Source organism: Manduca sexta, chromosome 28 (genome assembly GCF_014839805.1).
Source record: "Manduca sexta isolate Smith_Timp_Sample1 chromosome 28, JHU_Msex_v1.0, whole genome shotgun sequence".
NCBI classification, from domain to species: domain Eukaryota; kingdom Metazoa; phylum Arthropoda; class Insecta; order Lepidoptera; family Sphingidae; genus Manduca; species Manduca sexta.
The window spans coordinates 8,553,985-8,571,598 of record NC_051142.1 but is presented as its reverse complement, the minus strand read 5'-3'; the positions used below and the strand labels follow the sequence as shown (position 1 = coordinate 8,571,598).

General features: G+C 33.7%; 1 protein-coding gene across 4 annotated transcripts in view; it reads right to left on the bottom strand.

Moving 5' to 3' along the window:
- LOC115450428 (aquaporin) overlaps positions 1-17,533 on the bottom strand; it is a 34,313-nt gene extending 16,780 nt beyond the window's left edge. Inside the window, exon 1 of one of the 4 annotated variants that reach the window (XR_005113313.1) lies at positions 2,766-4,085. Coding sequence is in view for 1 of the 4 variants with exons in the window: in XM_037444569.1 (XP_037300466.1) it covers positions 2,766-2,809 (44 nt within the window). In the remaining 3 variants the exon portion in view is untranslated. Of the gene's footprint in view, positions 1-2,765; positions 4,086-17,328 lie in introns of those variants that run through there. The other 3 variants (XR_005113314.1, XM_037444571.1, XM_037444569.1) reach the window with 3 other exon arrangements.
- Positions 17,534-17,614: the final 81 nt, after the last annotated feature.

Here is a 17,614-nt window from a genome sequence, read left to right as displayed (position 1 = left end):
TATTCGTAGACGCTGCGTCCCGAATAGTGTCAAGATCTAAACGTTCTTGCTGACCATGGGCTTCAGAGTTTAGTTTTGACATGCCCAATGACTGAGCGCGAATCCCTAACATAAGTTCAGTAGGTGAATATTTAGTCACGGTAGATTTAGTACTGTTGAGTGCGAGTTGGATATTTCCTAGTTCATCACGCCACGTCTTATTGGGGTCGTTCTCAACAATAGTTAACAAACTTTTAAGAGTGCGCATAACCCTTTCTACCTGCCCATTTGCTCTACTGGAACCCGTCGCGATAAAGTGAAGTTGAATCTTATGCTGAGCGCAAAAACTCTTAAAATCAGAGCTGATATAGCAACGACCTTGGTCAGCAATTATTCGCTTAGGTGCCCCAAAAAGACAAACTGCTTTGCGAAGAGCGTGTATCGCGCTTTTGGCGTCAAGAGAAGAAGTATGTTCTAATAGAACATATTTGGTGAAACCATCGATAATCACTGAGCAGTATTCCTTTCGGTCGCTCTTCCCGCTGAGCTTTCCCGTAAAATCTATATGGATGGTATGCCACGGCACTGGTACTTTAGGAATTGAGTGAAGTTGAATGGGTTGAGCTCCCGATGGACCCTTCGACGCTTTGCAAATAATACACGAATCTACAAATTTACGCACGCATTTCGACATCTGTGGAAACCAGTATTGTTCATACAGTTTATCTAATGTTTTGTCTTTGCCTAGATGCTGGATTTCATTATGGGTATGATTAATTAATGTCCAAATTAAGGACCGCGGCACTACTGGCAACCAAGAAACTACTTTATTTCGACAGATTTTTCTATAAAGAATACCTTCTCTAACATCATATGACTGAGCTATTGAATCGGGAAAACTATGATCATTATGTTTCGTGATAAGATCTTGTATCTCACTATCACGTTTTTGTTCGACGGAAAGCCAATCTTGATGAAGCTCAACATATTGAACTTTCTTTGTCAATGAGTTCTCGCTTACTATGTCAACATTATTAGGTAGAGGATTTCGCGAAAGGTAATCGGCGTGTTCCATACACCGCCCCTCACGATATATAATTTCAAAATCATACGCCTGCAAAACAGCCCACCACCTATGAACGCGGGGCGTAAGATCTTTTTTTGACTTTGAAGCCTTAAGTGAGTTACAATCCGTAAAAAACTAAGAAATGTTTACCGTAAAGATAATGCCGGAAGTGTTCTACCGCTCGCACAACCGCTAACGTCTCCAGTTCGTACGAATGGTAACGTGATTCCGCTTCTGACGTACGTCGGCTATAATACTCCACGACATGAGGAAGATTATTTTTCTTTTGAATAAGGATCGCCCCGTAACCTTCAGAACTCGCATCCGTGTGCAATTCTACTGGTAGCTCGGGATCAAAAATAGTTAATACCGGTTCGGATGTTAGAATACGTATTATAGCAGTACGTATTTGCTCATACTTCTGAGTCCAAGCAATTGGTCCTTTTAGTTTCGTTAAGGGATACAACGGTCCCACAATACGGGTAAAACCGGGGATAAATTTTCTAAAATATGAAGCAAGACCGAGAAACTGTCTGACATGAGTAGCCGTTTTTGGTTGAGGAGAATCTGCTAACGCCAGTATTTTACGAGAATTCGGTCTTATTTCACCGGACTGAAGTGAATATCCCAAATAGTCTATTTTATGTTTCATAAACTTACATTTTTGGAGATTGAATGTGAACCCCGCTTTAGTTAACGCGCCTAATACCTTATCTAAGCGCTGCAAACCTTCAACTATGTCAGCAGAATAGCACAAAACGTCATCCATATATATCAAAGGTTTATCTTTAAGATGACTCAGGGCTCGAGTGATGCACCTCTGATATACAGACGGAGCATTTCGTAAACCAAAAGGCATTGCAAGGTACTCATATTGCCCTTCGGGCGTGACAAATGCTGTTTTCTCCACTGAATCAGGGTGCACCACTATCTGATGAAATCCTGATGCCATGTCTAACGACGAGAAAATGCTGGCCCCGGCAAGCTGATCGATTTGTTCCTCAATACGCGGCAAAGGATAGTGCTCAGGCTGTGTATTGGAGTTCAACTCTCGATAGTCAACACACATCCTATATGAGTTATCCTTTTTCGCAACTAATAATATTGGGCTAGCAAAGGGGGAGGTACTTTCGCGAATCACCCTAGCATCGAGTAATTCTTGGATCTTTTCTCTAACTATCAACTTTTCAGCGGGGCTAATCTATATGGACACCGCTGTACAATTCCTAGTTGGGTCTATTAGATTAATCTCACATTCTCCTGTTAAAACCCGGCGAGAGGGAATACCGACAGCGAAATAGTCGGAATATTTGTTTAGTAACAACATAAGCGATTTTTTATCATTTCCTTGTAAATCCGTGTCAATTTTCATAACGTCCAACTTATTCGACTTTAGGTCACAATCGTTACTTTTTTATTGAAAAGAAAATAAGATTATCATGGTCAATCCTAACGCACAACCCTTGGTCAAAAATATCCCTTCCAATTATAATTGGATCGGAAATATGAGTATCAGGGACCACATGAAAAAGTAAGCTAACTGTAATTTCATCGATTGTCACACAGCTTTGGACCTGGGTGGTGCATTGGATATCATCACCGCCTATGCCACTAAGATAAACAAGACTTTTAAGCTCAGTACCCAGAAGCCTTTCAACGAAACTTTCTTTTAACAAAGAACAAGATGAACCACTATCAAATAGAAAGGAGACGGTCTCACCCGATGACGTCCTTAGGGTACCTCTGGAGGGCCTGTGCTCGCATTGTTGGACTTCCTTGACTGTGGCTGCACTACTATTCTTCTTATTCAGACAGGCCGTCGCCACATGGCCAGGCTGTCCACAGGCGTAGCAAGTAACAGCTGGCTTCTTTCCACTAAACGTGATGAACTTGAAGGCTCTTGAGTTTTCGTTTCCCTATCATTGCGTCGTTTTCGACACTCTGCTATACGATGTCCATTCAATCCGCAGTAATGACACTTGCCAGAGAACTTCTCATCCAATCGAACTCGCTTGGCTTCAGGTTCTTGAGCTTCGGCATCCAAGCGTCTCTTCAGTGATATTCCACCAAGGATGCGGAATAATAGGGCACGGCTCGTGATTGTCTGTGCATTTAGTTCACGACGTATCATGTTATCTTTTTGACACAGTACCGAAATTACAAATCCAGTTATTACTTCTTCAGACATCTTAGTATTAGGTATCTTTTCGATAAGATTCCATAAACGTAGAGCTGATTCGGACGCTGTCTCATTAGCGCTTATTTTAAATCGCAACACATCGTCGAAATAGTCTTGGATAAGTTTGGGTTTTGAAAATCTCGCTATTAAAATCTCTTTGACTGAACTCCAAGTGATTTCTTCCAAATTTAGCTTAGCTATGCATGCACCAGCACGACCTTTTAGCGCTCCTGTTAAGGCTATTAATAGGTCAACCCCTTCCAAGCCTTTATTTGTCACAATGATCTCCGTTACTTTACACCAGTCATCAATATCTGACTCAGAATCATCCGGATCAAACTTTAAAAGTGGTGAACGATTAGTACTCACGGTTGGCGTTTGTGGAATAGCCAAAACCCGAGAAAGCAACCTTTCCATGTTACTCAATAGTTTTTCAGCGTGTGACGTATCCGACAATTTTTCTTCATTTTGCATTCCGTTCGATCCCACTTCTGATGAAAGCGCAGGAGGGCCTTCATCCGAATTCATTATTACACTGATACACTGCTTGTAGCGATTCGTCGCAACCGTGGTGCGCTGGCCGTTCTGTACCACCAAAAATACAAGCAAAGATGGTCGGCCCCGCTACCGTCGACACGACGCTCCGCTAGAGTGACTGCCGGTGTCACTCTTGACGTTGTCTTTTATGAGACGCGCCGTCATATTTGTAAAAATTGTTTCCAAATACGTATAATATTTAAAAATAAACGGATGACTGAACGTATAACCGGTATATTGGTGGTATTTTATAAAGATATGTGCAAGAATATCTTATCAATGTTATCACAGTGGAATTTGTTTGTAGAAAAAGTTATTTTTAATCCTTACTGTGTGGAGCCGCTTCTGCTATGTTTATTATGTCGACGCAGTTTTTATATAAACTGATAATTACAACAAATACAGATATAAATATGTTATTAGGGACAGGGTCGCTAAAACATTTCAAGATGGCCGACTCACCTATATGATAAATGTGCAATACGCATAATTTATATACTTAGGTACTTTATTAAGATCCCACCTACCTACTTAGCCTTTCGGAAGTTCCTGAACATGGTATAATGCCTTGTCTTATCTATATAACACTATAAGAAGACACAATGTCTGGCGGGTAGGTAAAAGAATCTGAGTATAATGAGATAACTAGATTAAAAAAATTACTGATTGTCATTATTGTCTTAAGATTAATCTTACGTTCTTGTTATAGGCTAAAAAAACTTATTAATGAATAATATTAGTAACTAGTTTTAGCCTGCGGCTCCGCTCGCGTGAATAGCTTTTCCGGAATAAATATATCCCCGGGATAAAAAGTAGCCTACAGCACTTAGGAATGATGTAGCTTCCTATTAGTGAAACAATCACAATCGGTTTAGAAGTTGTTGATATTAGCCCGTTCAAACAAACATACAAACAAACTCTAGCTCTGTATATTAGTATAGATGTCACGCCACCGGGATAGATAAAGTACAGCGAAGCGTGGCGGTCGCAACGTCCTCTACAATATGTGCCGATTGTATGATATGCTCAATTATTTATTAGGATATGATTAATGGAAAAACTCATACACTTGTATAGAAAGAATGACCATTATTGACGCCAGAAATGGAACAAAGAACGTAATGATGTATAATGATTTATCATCTATATTATCCGATAATTATTGACCGATGGAAAAATATATTAGACCTAACTGCTGACGGCGTAAATTTCCATGAATGATTGACTCATATAAATATTTAAATTAAGCTCCTACTTCTAAGTCTTTGTGGTACAGGATCTCCATTAACTGTGTATTTAGAGAATGTAGAATCAGGAAAACAACTTAGCTGCGTCATCAATTCTTGGTATTAAATGATACTTTAGTAACATTTTTATGTCCATTACAGGCTTTGATATTCTTCGAGATCTTGATGGCACTTTTTGTAGGAAAATGTGTAAATAATATGTTATTATTACCTCGCAGTAAATAGCGATAAGTTCAATAGATTACATATTACAGATTATTTTTACAAATTAGTTGGCCACATCAGAAGATTTTATGATATCTACACATAACATGTTCCCCTATGTTTATTTTGCACAGATGCATAAACTTGAATACACTTTCATAATGAAATTTCTATACGATACGAATGCGCATAATTAAATATAAATTGATATTTTTTTCTTAGCCTGATTTTAACACATGTATCAACAAAATCATATAGCAATTATTACTTACACACACACTACTTGTATTTAATATATGAAATAACTAATCTAAACATAAAAGTCCTCACATTCAAAACAAAGTCGCCATGACATGGAACTTACTACTAAATTGAAATATGTTGGTATATTTTAATAATATTTACTACTAAAATGACCTAAAAACAAAGCGGGTGGAATGTAATAATTGTAGTCAATTTCCTGGCGAAGGAGGCAGGATCTGTCGCTGCATGGTACCATTTACCCCTCCTGTCCGCAAAGTTATTAATGTCCTCGCCAAGGCTATAATGTTCATGATTAGGTGACGTCACGTCATCCACAGGTATCTGGTTCATATACAAATGAGAGGATGTAAAATAATTTTCTGTGATCATGTTTACGTAATGAATATAATTGATACAAGAAATCTTGACAATTGTATGAATAGTAATTATCGCTAGCCAAAGTAGTAAACTATAAGTAAAACTAAATGGCGCAGTTGACGATGGGTAGTCAAAGATTTTTGTGCGTGTGTGTTTTGTTGTCGGGATAACGTCAACATTGCACATTATTGAATAATTACTAAATATCGCGTCATGATACCCGCTGAGAAACCATTAAATAGGTGGGACTTTTTGTAGGAGTATGGAAGAGAACTTTGCGTTAAAGACTTAAATTTACACCAAGGGAATTACTACATCGTGAATTAAGTGTCTGATGATTTATAAGTCTTCCAAGTACATCATCTGGAAATAGGTGTTATAAGCACCGACACTTTATACATTATTCGAGATTTGAATTTCTAATCATGATACTGATTCATTACAAAGTACTGATTAAATTAAGCGTGATATGCCGTACTACTTACAACTGTTACGTGGCGATCTCCTGTCGCTGTTTTAATCTGGTGCGCCAAACATAAAAATACAAAAGATTTTAGGAACAGATATACTTATGGGCGCCGCTAAGATTAGTTTTATGGGGGCACCTATGCACTATAGTGCGTAGTTGTATACAAAATAATATCATAGAGATTTTATATTAATTCAAATCGCGCGGGTTTTTGAAAATGCTTTATCATTAAAAAACTTTTATGGTCGATAGTTTCCATTGTTGCAGATTTATTCAGTAACTTATATTTTTTGTTAAATTACAATTCTGGGCAGGAGGGTGCACGGGCACTTACTTGGACCCCTTCCCGGCGCCCATGAATATACTGTCTATTTGGGCATAAAATATGTCCATCTTGAAACATGGTTACCCAGCATCTAGAACGTATTGAACTGTACGTGTAATTTTATATTCACAATGACCAAGATGAAAATGATATTTATTCTTCACGCACTACTGCCTACGAGTACTTGTAGCCTTGTTAGCGCATGTTTGGGGTATAGAGTTCGATGGCTTACTGATCGACGCCGAATGACTATTATAACAGTACCTACCTACTAACTACTATATAATATTACTACTAATTACTATAGATTTCCTTGTTGAAGTATATTCGAGTATAACATTGTCATCTTTTCTTCATTGGATCGATGTTAATCTATTGGACTATTGTCTCTTGAAATATACGTACATAAGATTTTTTAAGTATTGTATACCCCGTGAATACGTCAATAAAACGTCATTATTCAATTAAGGTTGTTGATGACAATACTTCGGAATTGAACGAGATGTTTTTACATGGGAAACAAAAGTAGAGCTGATAACTAATCATTTGTTAAATCGCATCAAATATATGATTATTTTTGACGTATATGTGATTGATTAAGGATTAATAATTATTTATAACATATTGTAATTCCCATCCAACACTGGTTCCGGACTTTTCCTTATTTCGAATGCGGATAGTATTTTTAAAGAAGAAGGTGGCATTCAAAACGTGCAATGTGTAAAAAAGTTTTTTGTATTCGTTGGCTGCGACTTTACATAGGTAAGTATTTAGTACATAAGTTAATATTATGTAGGTTGATTTTGTTGCATACAAACCACAAATCAATATAACTGAATAACCAGAATAATAGCTTAATAAATAATAATTGCTACGGACAGTTTACATTTTAAAGGACGTGCAGTGATGTAAAGCTGACTTTGCTGTAAGCCCAGTAACAAAACAGCTACCCTCCCCATCTGACACTGACCTCCTTTGCCATTGAAGGCCTTTTGCTTTTTCATTAGTTTCCTTTCCTCTATTGCACAAAATTAGAAAAAAACAAATCTGATTATTAACAGGTAATTCTAGACACTTATCGTCGTTCGACATAGTCCATCCATCCACGGTCGCCATTTCTAATAAATTGCAAATATAGTAATAGATAGGAGTGGTGCGTCGATGCTAATTATTGTTGTTTCTGGCCTGCCACTCCTATTCCATTAAACGCCTTATTAAAAACCACTATCTGAAATAATATCAAACTGTCTGAACGATTTATTGACGTAATCAATGTCTGTCGTATAATTTTTTGTGGAATTTGACAATGAGTCATTTACTTGTAAATGTTTCGAGATAAAACGACTAAGTAATATATACGGTAAATACCTATATTTTAAGTTTAGGGGTTGTGGGTTCAAAATGTTGTGATCCGGAATTTTTTAATACGGAATGTATAACTGACTATATTATAAAATAAGTTTAAGAAAACTGTGTCTCAAAAAAACCTTTCAGTAAATCAATCTTCTCGAAGTCTTTAGCTCCTTGTAAAAGAAACACGCCAACGTACCGTAGCTTCAGACAAATCGCGTGACATCATCTAGCTCAAATCGCATGACTATAATGACAAAAAAAAAATGTAATAATAGTGAATGATTAAAGGGAAACCCAAATTAGAGGCCAATGACTAATTTGTTTTGTGAAATACGTTCTATTTATATTATATTCTCACCCAGGAAGCGGTTACGAGTGTACGACTGACACCTGTAACGAAATTGCCCGAGGCAACACAGTAAATTACCTAAGGGGTATGCCTACTGGCCGGTTTTTTGACTGTCAGTTAATAATTATCGTGGCCCAGGAATCGAATATAATTGCGCCCCGAGAACTGAGTAAGAAACCGATGCGATGGGGTTACGTATTGTAACTCTCCATTACTTGGATTTTTTTGGAGAAAATATCTCCGCACTCATTATTTCCTTATAATACCATACATGCTTGAAAGGGATGGATAGTGGGTTCAAGTTCCATTAACTTTTTGTCGGTGAGACACGCTTTTGTACCATTTAAGTGTGACGTAAGTATACCAATAAGAAAATAAATTGTGTTTCGGGTTTTATAATAACCAGCGGTTGTTCCGTTTTTATTTCAACACGATGTTGGTACATCACCCAAATAAAAAAGGTTAAAATAGATTCTTAGATATAGTCTTGACAAACAAAATGAATTATTTTTTTAGCAGGTATGTACTACATTGATAAATTCATCAATAATTTCGAAAATTATCTCCTTAGTTGTATTTAATATGATTAACGTTTTCAAAATATCCATGTCTATATACTTGATAGAAACAGAAAATCGGTACAAGTCCCTGAATGATTATTCTAAAACAAAAACATATCAAGTAGGATATTGTTATTTGTATAGCCTAGATTGATTTAAAACGCAGATAAAAAGTACATACTATCATTAACAATATTTTATGACAAGGATATAAAAGCCTATCGTATCAATAACATTACGTACATTATGTACCTAGTTGGTAAGCGAAATGGCTGCAAATTATCTTAAGATGTGCGTAAGTAAATAATTGCTTTATCATTATAAGAATGTTTGATATCTTTACGTACACAATCGACCTGTTTATACAAGATTAGGACTGTTTCTACACTTTTTTATAGCAATAACGTATGGGATCTCTTAAGATATAATCTGCACTTTTATTCACATACGGTAACTGGATACATAAGATTATCTTTACAAAATGCACGAAAAGGGAAAACTTTTATAGAACTAAATACTATAAGTAAAGAGTATTCATGTACCCTAGCTGGTAATCATCCAAAACATTATTTATAATGAACAGATATTTGAAAAATAATAAATGTCCATTTTAGTAACACTGTTTCAATCTTGATTAGGCTATTAATAAAATATACTTTCTGATGTTTAAATTCTAGAATAGTAGGTCGTTATAGGGAAAGGAATTTCCGAGATGGGAATTTCCAGTAAAATGACATATTAGCCGGCGTCTTTTTAGCTTAACGTCAAATACATCTTCATATTTCATAAATTTTATGAGTAGGTGTTAAATCGTGCGAAATTTTGTGATCTTGCGCACTTGTTAACAAATTTTATGGCGAAGACAGTAAACTGTTAATTATGCAATAAACAAACATAATTATATAAGGTTAAACATCGTATTTCCTATTAGAGACGTGGTGTCGCCGAGCGTAGTTGACATACTCGTATAATAACAATGAATATATCGTCAAGTATTAATTGTTATTTTATGTTATGTTTACTATAAAATTTGAATTTATTGGGATTTATTAAAAAAAAATCGAAGATATGTGAACTCTACCAATCCACGTGGCTTAAACTCTCTTATTTAGTAGTACTGAAGACCCCGGTCCAGTAGTATGACATTTAATAACTACTAAGGTGACATTATTTAGGAAAACAGTTGGACAATGTGGTTTTATAAAGATTTTATTCTAGAACGTTCTTTGGATTTTTTGTTGTACTTTTTATAAATTGCTTCCGTTTCCAACATCAAGGTTGAGACAGAATTTATTTGTCCAGATCCATTATAGTGGCAATTGTACGTTACACGACCTTTGTGGTTTATGCTGTTTCAAGTAATGAAACAAATTAAGGAGAGGTTGATTAAATGCCAATACACGAGCCCAGTGTACCTGGCATTGACAGTACATTCACTGATTACTTTTCGCGAAATGTATTTTTTATCATGTATTTTGCAATGTAGTTAGCTGTAAGTTTTCTCTGGCTACGAGGCAAGGTAGCTTTAATCACCTAGTCAATAAGAGAGGAGAGAAACGCCATTATTCATTATTTCTTACTTCCATTAAATTATATATTTTAAGATGCAGGGACAATTTTAAAGATTGGTTTATCTGGCGAAAATAAATAAAATCATTATTGTTCATTTCTATTCATTATTGTTGTTGGGTAAAACATGCATAAGATCTAAAATTACCGGATGATATATACATTAATATCTATACCACGTTGGATATTTATGCCATAAAGAATTGCACAATGGCTTCAATAAATGAACTGTGAAGAAAACTGAGTACTTACTTATCAACATAATTTTCATATTATGATGTAACTATAAATTTGTTTCTATTACTAAGCTACCTTTAGTCTCTACACAAAGAATTTACAAATAAGTCATAAACAATAAAAGTCTTCCACGTACAAATTTTATTTATCATCAACAGACAGAAATTGAAATCTCAGACTACTCTCATGTAATTTTCAAATCGTCAAACTCACATAAATATAACCGCTAAAGTTATATATATGAGAATGACATTTCCGCAAAAAATCGTCCATTATGAACAATAACGATCTCTAAAGGTGTCCTCGCGTGTTATGCTAATTGTGTCCGAGTATTATAAATATTTAATATTTATAACCACGTTACATGGAGTACTTACACATTAGTTATGATTTACGTCTATTTTTGTAGTGGCGATCGATTCATAAATATTTGAGTGAAAAACTTTTCTACGTACATTAATAATTTGTTCCTGCGTAGTTAAAGTTATATACTATATGCTTTTTACATTAAGTAGACACCAACTGATACTGAATGATCTCTGCCTATAAGCAAACTCAATTCGCTTTCCACAATGTTTTTATTCGTTTTTAAACTGGGGTAGTCCCGACATATATATTCCGCTGGTTTCTCTGAAACAACTGTATCATCTCTCAATCTAATGCATTTGTGCTGTACAAACTACTAATTAAGAAATTTTCAAAATAAAGTTATTAAGCCTTAACCATATCGATAGCTAATATTGATATTAGCCAACGTTACAACCTATTAAGATAACATCATAGGGATTTACATGTTATATTAGAAAAATATTATCTAATACCAAACAAAATTTGTGTCTGCTTAATGATAAAGTTTTCATTCGTATCTAGAAGTTAGTAAGTGATAATAACCTGTCAGATAATGTTACGGACTTGGTAAATTTTCTTTTTATTCAAAAAGGTTCAAGGTTACAGCAGAAATAATTGCTAATAATGGTGTTCTATAATAGATGCAAAGCCGGATGTCCGCTCTACGTTGCCCCGTAACGTAATTCGTGGTTAAGCTCTACAGGGACGTAACCAGAATTTTATTCAAATAAAGGGCCTTACTTATAAATATTCTTGCACTTTAGTTAATTTAACAATTATTTGTTTCTTTGACTTTCATAATTTGACAAAAAAGAAACTGATGGTGAGTTAACGTTTAATGTTACGTAAAATAGTTGGGGAATGTTAAAGTATAATATAGAAGTGATTTTACGACAAACCTAAAATTGTTATTATTTATTCGTTACCGTGAAAGTGTTGTATTTTTACTTAAAGCGTCAACAGGCATCTGAAGGAGCTCTAGGAAATTTTGGATTATGTTCAAGACATTTTTAAGGCGGTTACGGGTCTACACTACTTCCCTGAACACAGCTAGTAAATTAGCGCCATGCGACGCCTGATTAGCATAATAAGTAAATTTTCCTGGTGTTTTGCATTAAAAAAAATGAACACAATTAATTCGCCACTGACGTAGCGCTTTTTCCTTCAAGGTTTTATGCAAAAAAATACTTTGCGGCTATATAAAACAACCTTCTTACTATTGTTAATAATAATGCTTTACGATATTTAATGAATTCTTTTAATAAGATTTAATTAATTATAACATGTTAAATTAACAGTAAGTGTCAATAAATTTAATACTGAGTGAATACTTATAATTATATCATTTCTTCAAGTATACATACTACAATTACAAATTCCGCTACAAAAATCCAATTAAAAAGTGTTTTAAAAGAATGTGTAAATTGTGAATTGAATGTGTGTATTATGACTAATTATAATTAGTTGGTCATCATCCACAATCTTTACAAAACGAAGATAAACACAAGCAAATATTTGTATAAAACAGTTGGCACTTGTCATACTTGAGTTTGTAAAGTGATTGACGCTGTCCGTCTCGGTAGCTAAACATAGTAAAAAAAGTATTTATCTCATGAGGCTGGAAAATATGGTTTTTAAGCATAGTCATATCGATATTAACGAGAGATATAGAAAATAAATGTTTACCTGTTTATATAATATTATCAAAACTTTTGTTAAAAGGTTTTAAAAAATTACCCTTTAATGCCCTACAGTTTGAATTCCAATCAATGCATAGTGAGATTTAGTGGATCGCTAGAACCCTGCCTCTTAGTCAGTAGTTTAGAATACGCGCAGACTAGCTAGTTGGGGATCTGAAGATTGAAGCTATTGACAAAATACGATGTGCTCCTAGAGTGTAATTTAAATTTATTAAAATTGTTACAGGTGTTGTTTAGTTGATATACAATATCCGCATATGTACCTTGATTAGATTTGGTCGTTATAATATAAAATTTAATACCGTATTTTAGTTTACTTATCATATCAAATGTGTTACCAATTTCCGAATCGATTACTATCAGAAATCTATCCAGTGAAGGTACCTTCGTCAGAATGATAGTAATCTGCGACTGTTTTGTTTATTATGAATATGTAATGAACATTAGTGGACAAAAGTCGCGTAGTACTGCGCACGATTTGGTTTATGACTGATTCGCAACACGCTGTTTAACAACACATGTGATGTTCGGAGTTGTCACCAGGTCTATTGTATACATTGCAAATGTAACTCGTCACTCGTCACCCGGTGGTCATCTATCAATAGTCAACATATGGGTCTCATTCATTAAGAATAGGCCATGTGCATTGACTGAGAAATGGTACGTGAAAACATTGTAAACTAGTCCGAATGGAAATGCTCAAACCATCAAATTTAATACATTAGTTATTATAATCTAATCTATTTAATAAAAAAGAACGGCCTCGTTGGACTAATGGCAGTATATTTCGTTTATGAAACATGAAGTTTTGGATTCTATTCCCAGGTCGGGTAATAAAAATATGTACGACTTTGTCGACAAAAAATAATCATTTATGGATTGTTGATGAAGTGATATACATTATGTGATGGATACACAATGAGCAAGGTGTGGTTTGTAGGTACCAATTGTGACTCTACCTAATCCTGTAGGTATTAAGGCGTGAGCTTTTATTATATTAAAAACTATACAATTAAAAACCCATTCACTAAGTTGTATTTTAGCATAGTATATTTTTTACATCCCAGAGGACTATTTTTATTGGAAATGAAGAGTCGTTTGTTTAACATTTTACAAAATATGAGTTGCGACACGAGGTGTTTGCGATGTCATATTAAATTATTAGACTCTATGTTTTAGCTTTTCCGGTTAAAGAAAGTAAAGGTTCATGCCAGCTTCGAGGATATGCAACAGAGTTGTCACTTTATGTTGGTTTTTGTGATAGAGGTTTACTACCCCCTGGCCGACTTATTAATGCTGTAGATAAATATATGTGACTCTAATTATAATTCTAAAATAAAGAGTACCTTGGTCATTTTGTACTTATTTCTTTTTTGTATTTTTTATCTTTAACATTTGACAATACACTTTGAATTACACAATAATGCATTAAGTATTTAAAAAGATTCACCAGTAGTTTTATGACTGATTAATTATTTATATTAATTTTTAAAATTATTTTGTTTACTAAAAGGAAATACGTTAATTAATTGGTATTTATTATCTAAACATGAAACATACAATCAAGACATACCTACCTCTATGTTCAGGTAGGTACATATTATATTAAGCATTTTAATACTTACAACCGCTACACTATATTTAAATTACTAAAGGCTTACGTTGACATGTTCATGTTATGTAATTTATGTGACATAGAGAGCATAAAATTTACCATTTATCAAGTTTATCTCTTGAGGAGATCACACGAAGAAGGAATTTATATACGGACTTGCCATTGGTTCCAAGAGAATAACGTACTTAATATGTTATTTCATTGTTATGTATTCCGAAAGCCTTAAAAACTTGAACGTTGTTTTGTTTCTTTTAATTGCATATGACAACGCAAATGATCGCAACAATTTTGTAGATCTATAAAAATAACTAAAAACAATCACGCCAACATTTATTACTACCGTAACTGATTAACACACAATACTGTAGTTTTTATTATAATAATTATTGTTTGTATAAGACACTTTATCACGCGCGAATCCACTTGTAACGATATATTGTATATTCATAACAGGATAAAAGCATATGAGATTTTAAGGATAATCTTAAAAAATCATAATAAAATTAAGATTAGATTAGGGGCTGTCACGCCGATTTATGTATTTATTATACGCTGGTATTTATGAAGTTACGAGGCACACCTACAAGATATAAATCTAGAATAGTAGGTATTAGAATTTCATGCATGATCGTTAGATATATCGTTAGCAATTAATATAATAACATTAACAAGATAAATCCGGAACATAAAGTTTGGATACTATCTGAGATAATTTTTATTAAGTAAATCTATTAGATTAGCTCGCGGTTACGGCCGCGAAAAAATGTTTTAAAGTAAGTACTACAGTAAATTTTTTGGGGATTGGGCCTGTGAGTTGATTTACCATTAAAGCGTTAAGCAACATCAAAACATTTAAATATCTTCACAATAGTTAACTTTTGAGAAATATTCTATATAGTAGCCCCTCACCGTTATTCACCTTAAGCATTAGATTTCGGTTTAATAATTTTACAATTTTCTTATTTCAGCATTTATAATCGGCTGAGGAACCTATAGTCCTGGGTTCGATTGTGAATTCGACTAATATTGTGGTTATTTTAATCAATTCTTTTAGATTTGCCTAATTTTGGATTCCCTAATCATGACCTAACATATCCTAAAATGCGACGTCTGGGAGTCTGGGCCCTATTGTAGTGAGATGAAGTAAGAACCGATAGAAAAAGAATTTTACGCAATTTAAATGTATTAATGTCTCCATACTGTGAGTAAATTTATTTGTATACTTAGATCAAATTTTTTCGCTACATATTATGAAATAATATCTTGTTACCTATTTTATCCTCACGTTTTACCGTTTAGCGTCTTTTGGTCATACTTCATAGCATAGTACGAGTCGATATAATAAGTAGCAAAGGCAAACAAATGAAGATGTGATATTGACAGTTATTATTATTATCAATTACCTTAGGATTTTAGTGTCTCAATGCCAATACCATGAAGTAAATTCATTTAGTAACTGATGAAAAAAACCTTTGTGGTGGAATTTTGTTATATCACGAATGTGTTACAATTCCATATTAGTTGCGATAATTGACATTGTAAATAATTGCGTATGTCTTCCTAGTACCTATAATATTTTATATTAGATAATTTAAGCATCGTGACGTCCATCATCTGCTTTTCAGCAGGTGGTGTATCAAAATGAACCGGCTTTTATTAGCGAGGCAACATGACAAAAGGTAGTCATCATTTTTGAAATATCTAATTGTAACGAAAGTTTTGTCAATTGCAAATTAATAATGAACAAAAAAAGAAACTACATTAAATTCGTAACCTTCATAAAATTAATTAGAGCAAGGCAAGGTCGGAATTCGCATCCTAGGAATGAAGGAATGAAACTCGTGAACGAAATGTTTATGTAAGGTTATGGTGATTCCTAACATTAATTCAGGTCACGTAGTACTATAGTTACTAAATAACCACATTGAGACCGGTTATCATTATCTAATCTTATCCTCTATTTGTAGAGAAAATTATGATTGTAAGTATACGTATGTATACGTCATAATATTGTGTTCAAATTTTCAAATTATAATTCAATAATGCTAGTCGAAGTCCAGTTTGTTATTATTTTGTTTACCATAATTTTCAATACATGTACTTTAATCTACTGGACTTACGAGTAAGCACATGATAACTAGAAGAATGGAAAGATTGGTATGTAAATCTAACCCCTTTTAATACATAAATTACAAACTTAAATTAAAAAATATAATATCGTAAACTTGTAAATCAAGAGACCTGGCTGGATCGTGCCTGTCCTAAGAAGTTTAATATTTCGTAAAATAATTTTAAAATTTTATTGAATCTATGTGTAAAATTGTTACTGTAAATGGACCAATATAATTAGGTATATTTGTGAAAAGGCAAAGCGAGAGTAACGAAATATTTTTGTCAAAATATGTTAAGTAGGTATTTAAAAGCATTATAAACTCCCGGAGACTTCTAATTTATTTAAATCATAATTAAAGACTTAGGCGAAAACGATACAATCCAAAATAACATTTTATTATTTGAAATTGTGAAAACCTGAAATTTAATATTTATTAATTTATTTTTTAAAGCTACTTTTGAGTTAATAAACATGTTATAAATAACATGATTAGGTATATGTACGTGTTATATAATTATAAGAATAATGAAATATAATATTCACCCTTGAGAAATTACGTATAAATTCATTTTTATATATTCTATTCTTCATCATATTTTAGGAGACTGTTGAAACTGTTTTTGTCTCTAAAAAAGTTTTTTAAAAGAAAAATGTATTCATTTTCGTGTCAAATACCTAAAGCTTGTTGTCGTCTTGTTAATAGAAAACATTTTTAATTGTTCAATTTAATTATTGTTAATAATATTTGAATCACAATATATTAATAAAATGCTATAAATTAAAACAATGTCGCTGAAAATTACTAAAATAAAAAAATAGACAGGCAAATAACAATATGAAAAGCAAATATTACTTACTTTTAATAATAAAGACGTATTGGTATTTCCTATATCCCGAAGTTTATGGAGGGTCACCAAGGAATTATCGTTGTCACTACACTCTTAGTTCGATCAGTGAGAAAATTTTAATCAAACAGAGATTTGATAATGTTGTCTATCGCAACCGACTGTAGCGCGTTTTTGAAGTCGTTTGAATAAAATTTAAACTCGCCGCTTGCAGGAAAATCGCGCCAATAAAGTGGTTACAGTAGCGACATCACTTATAAGACTACATCCTATTATAGCGCCATCTGTTGTGGAGTGG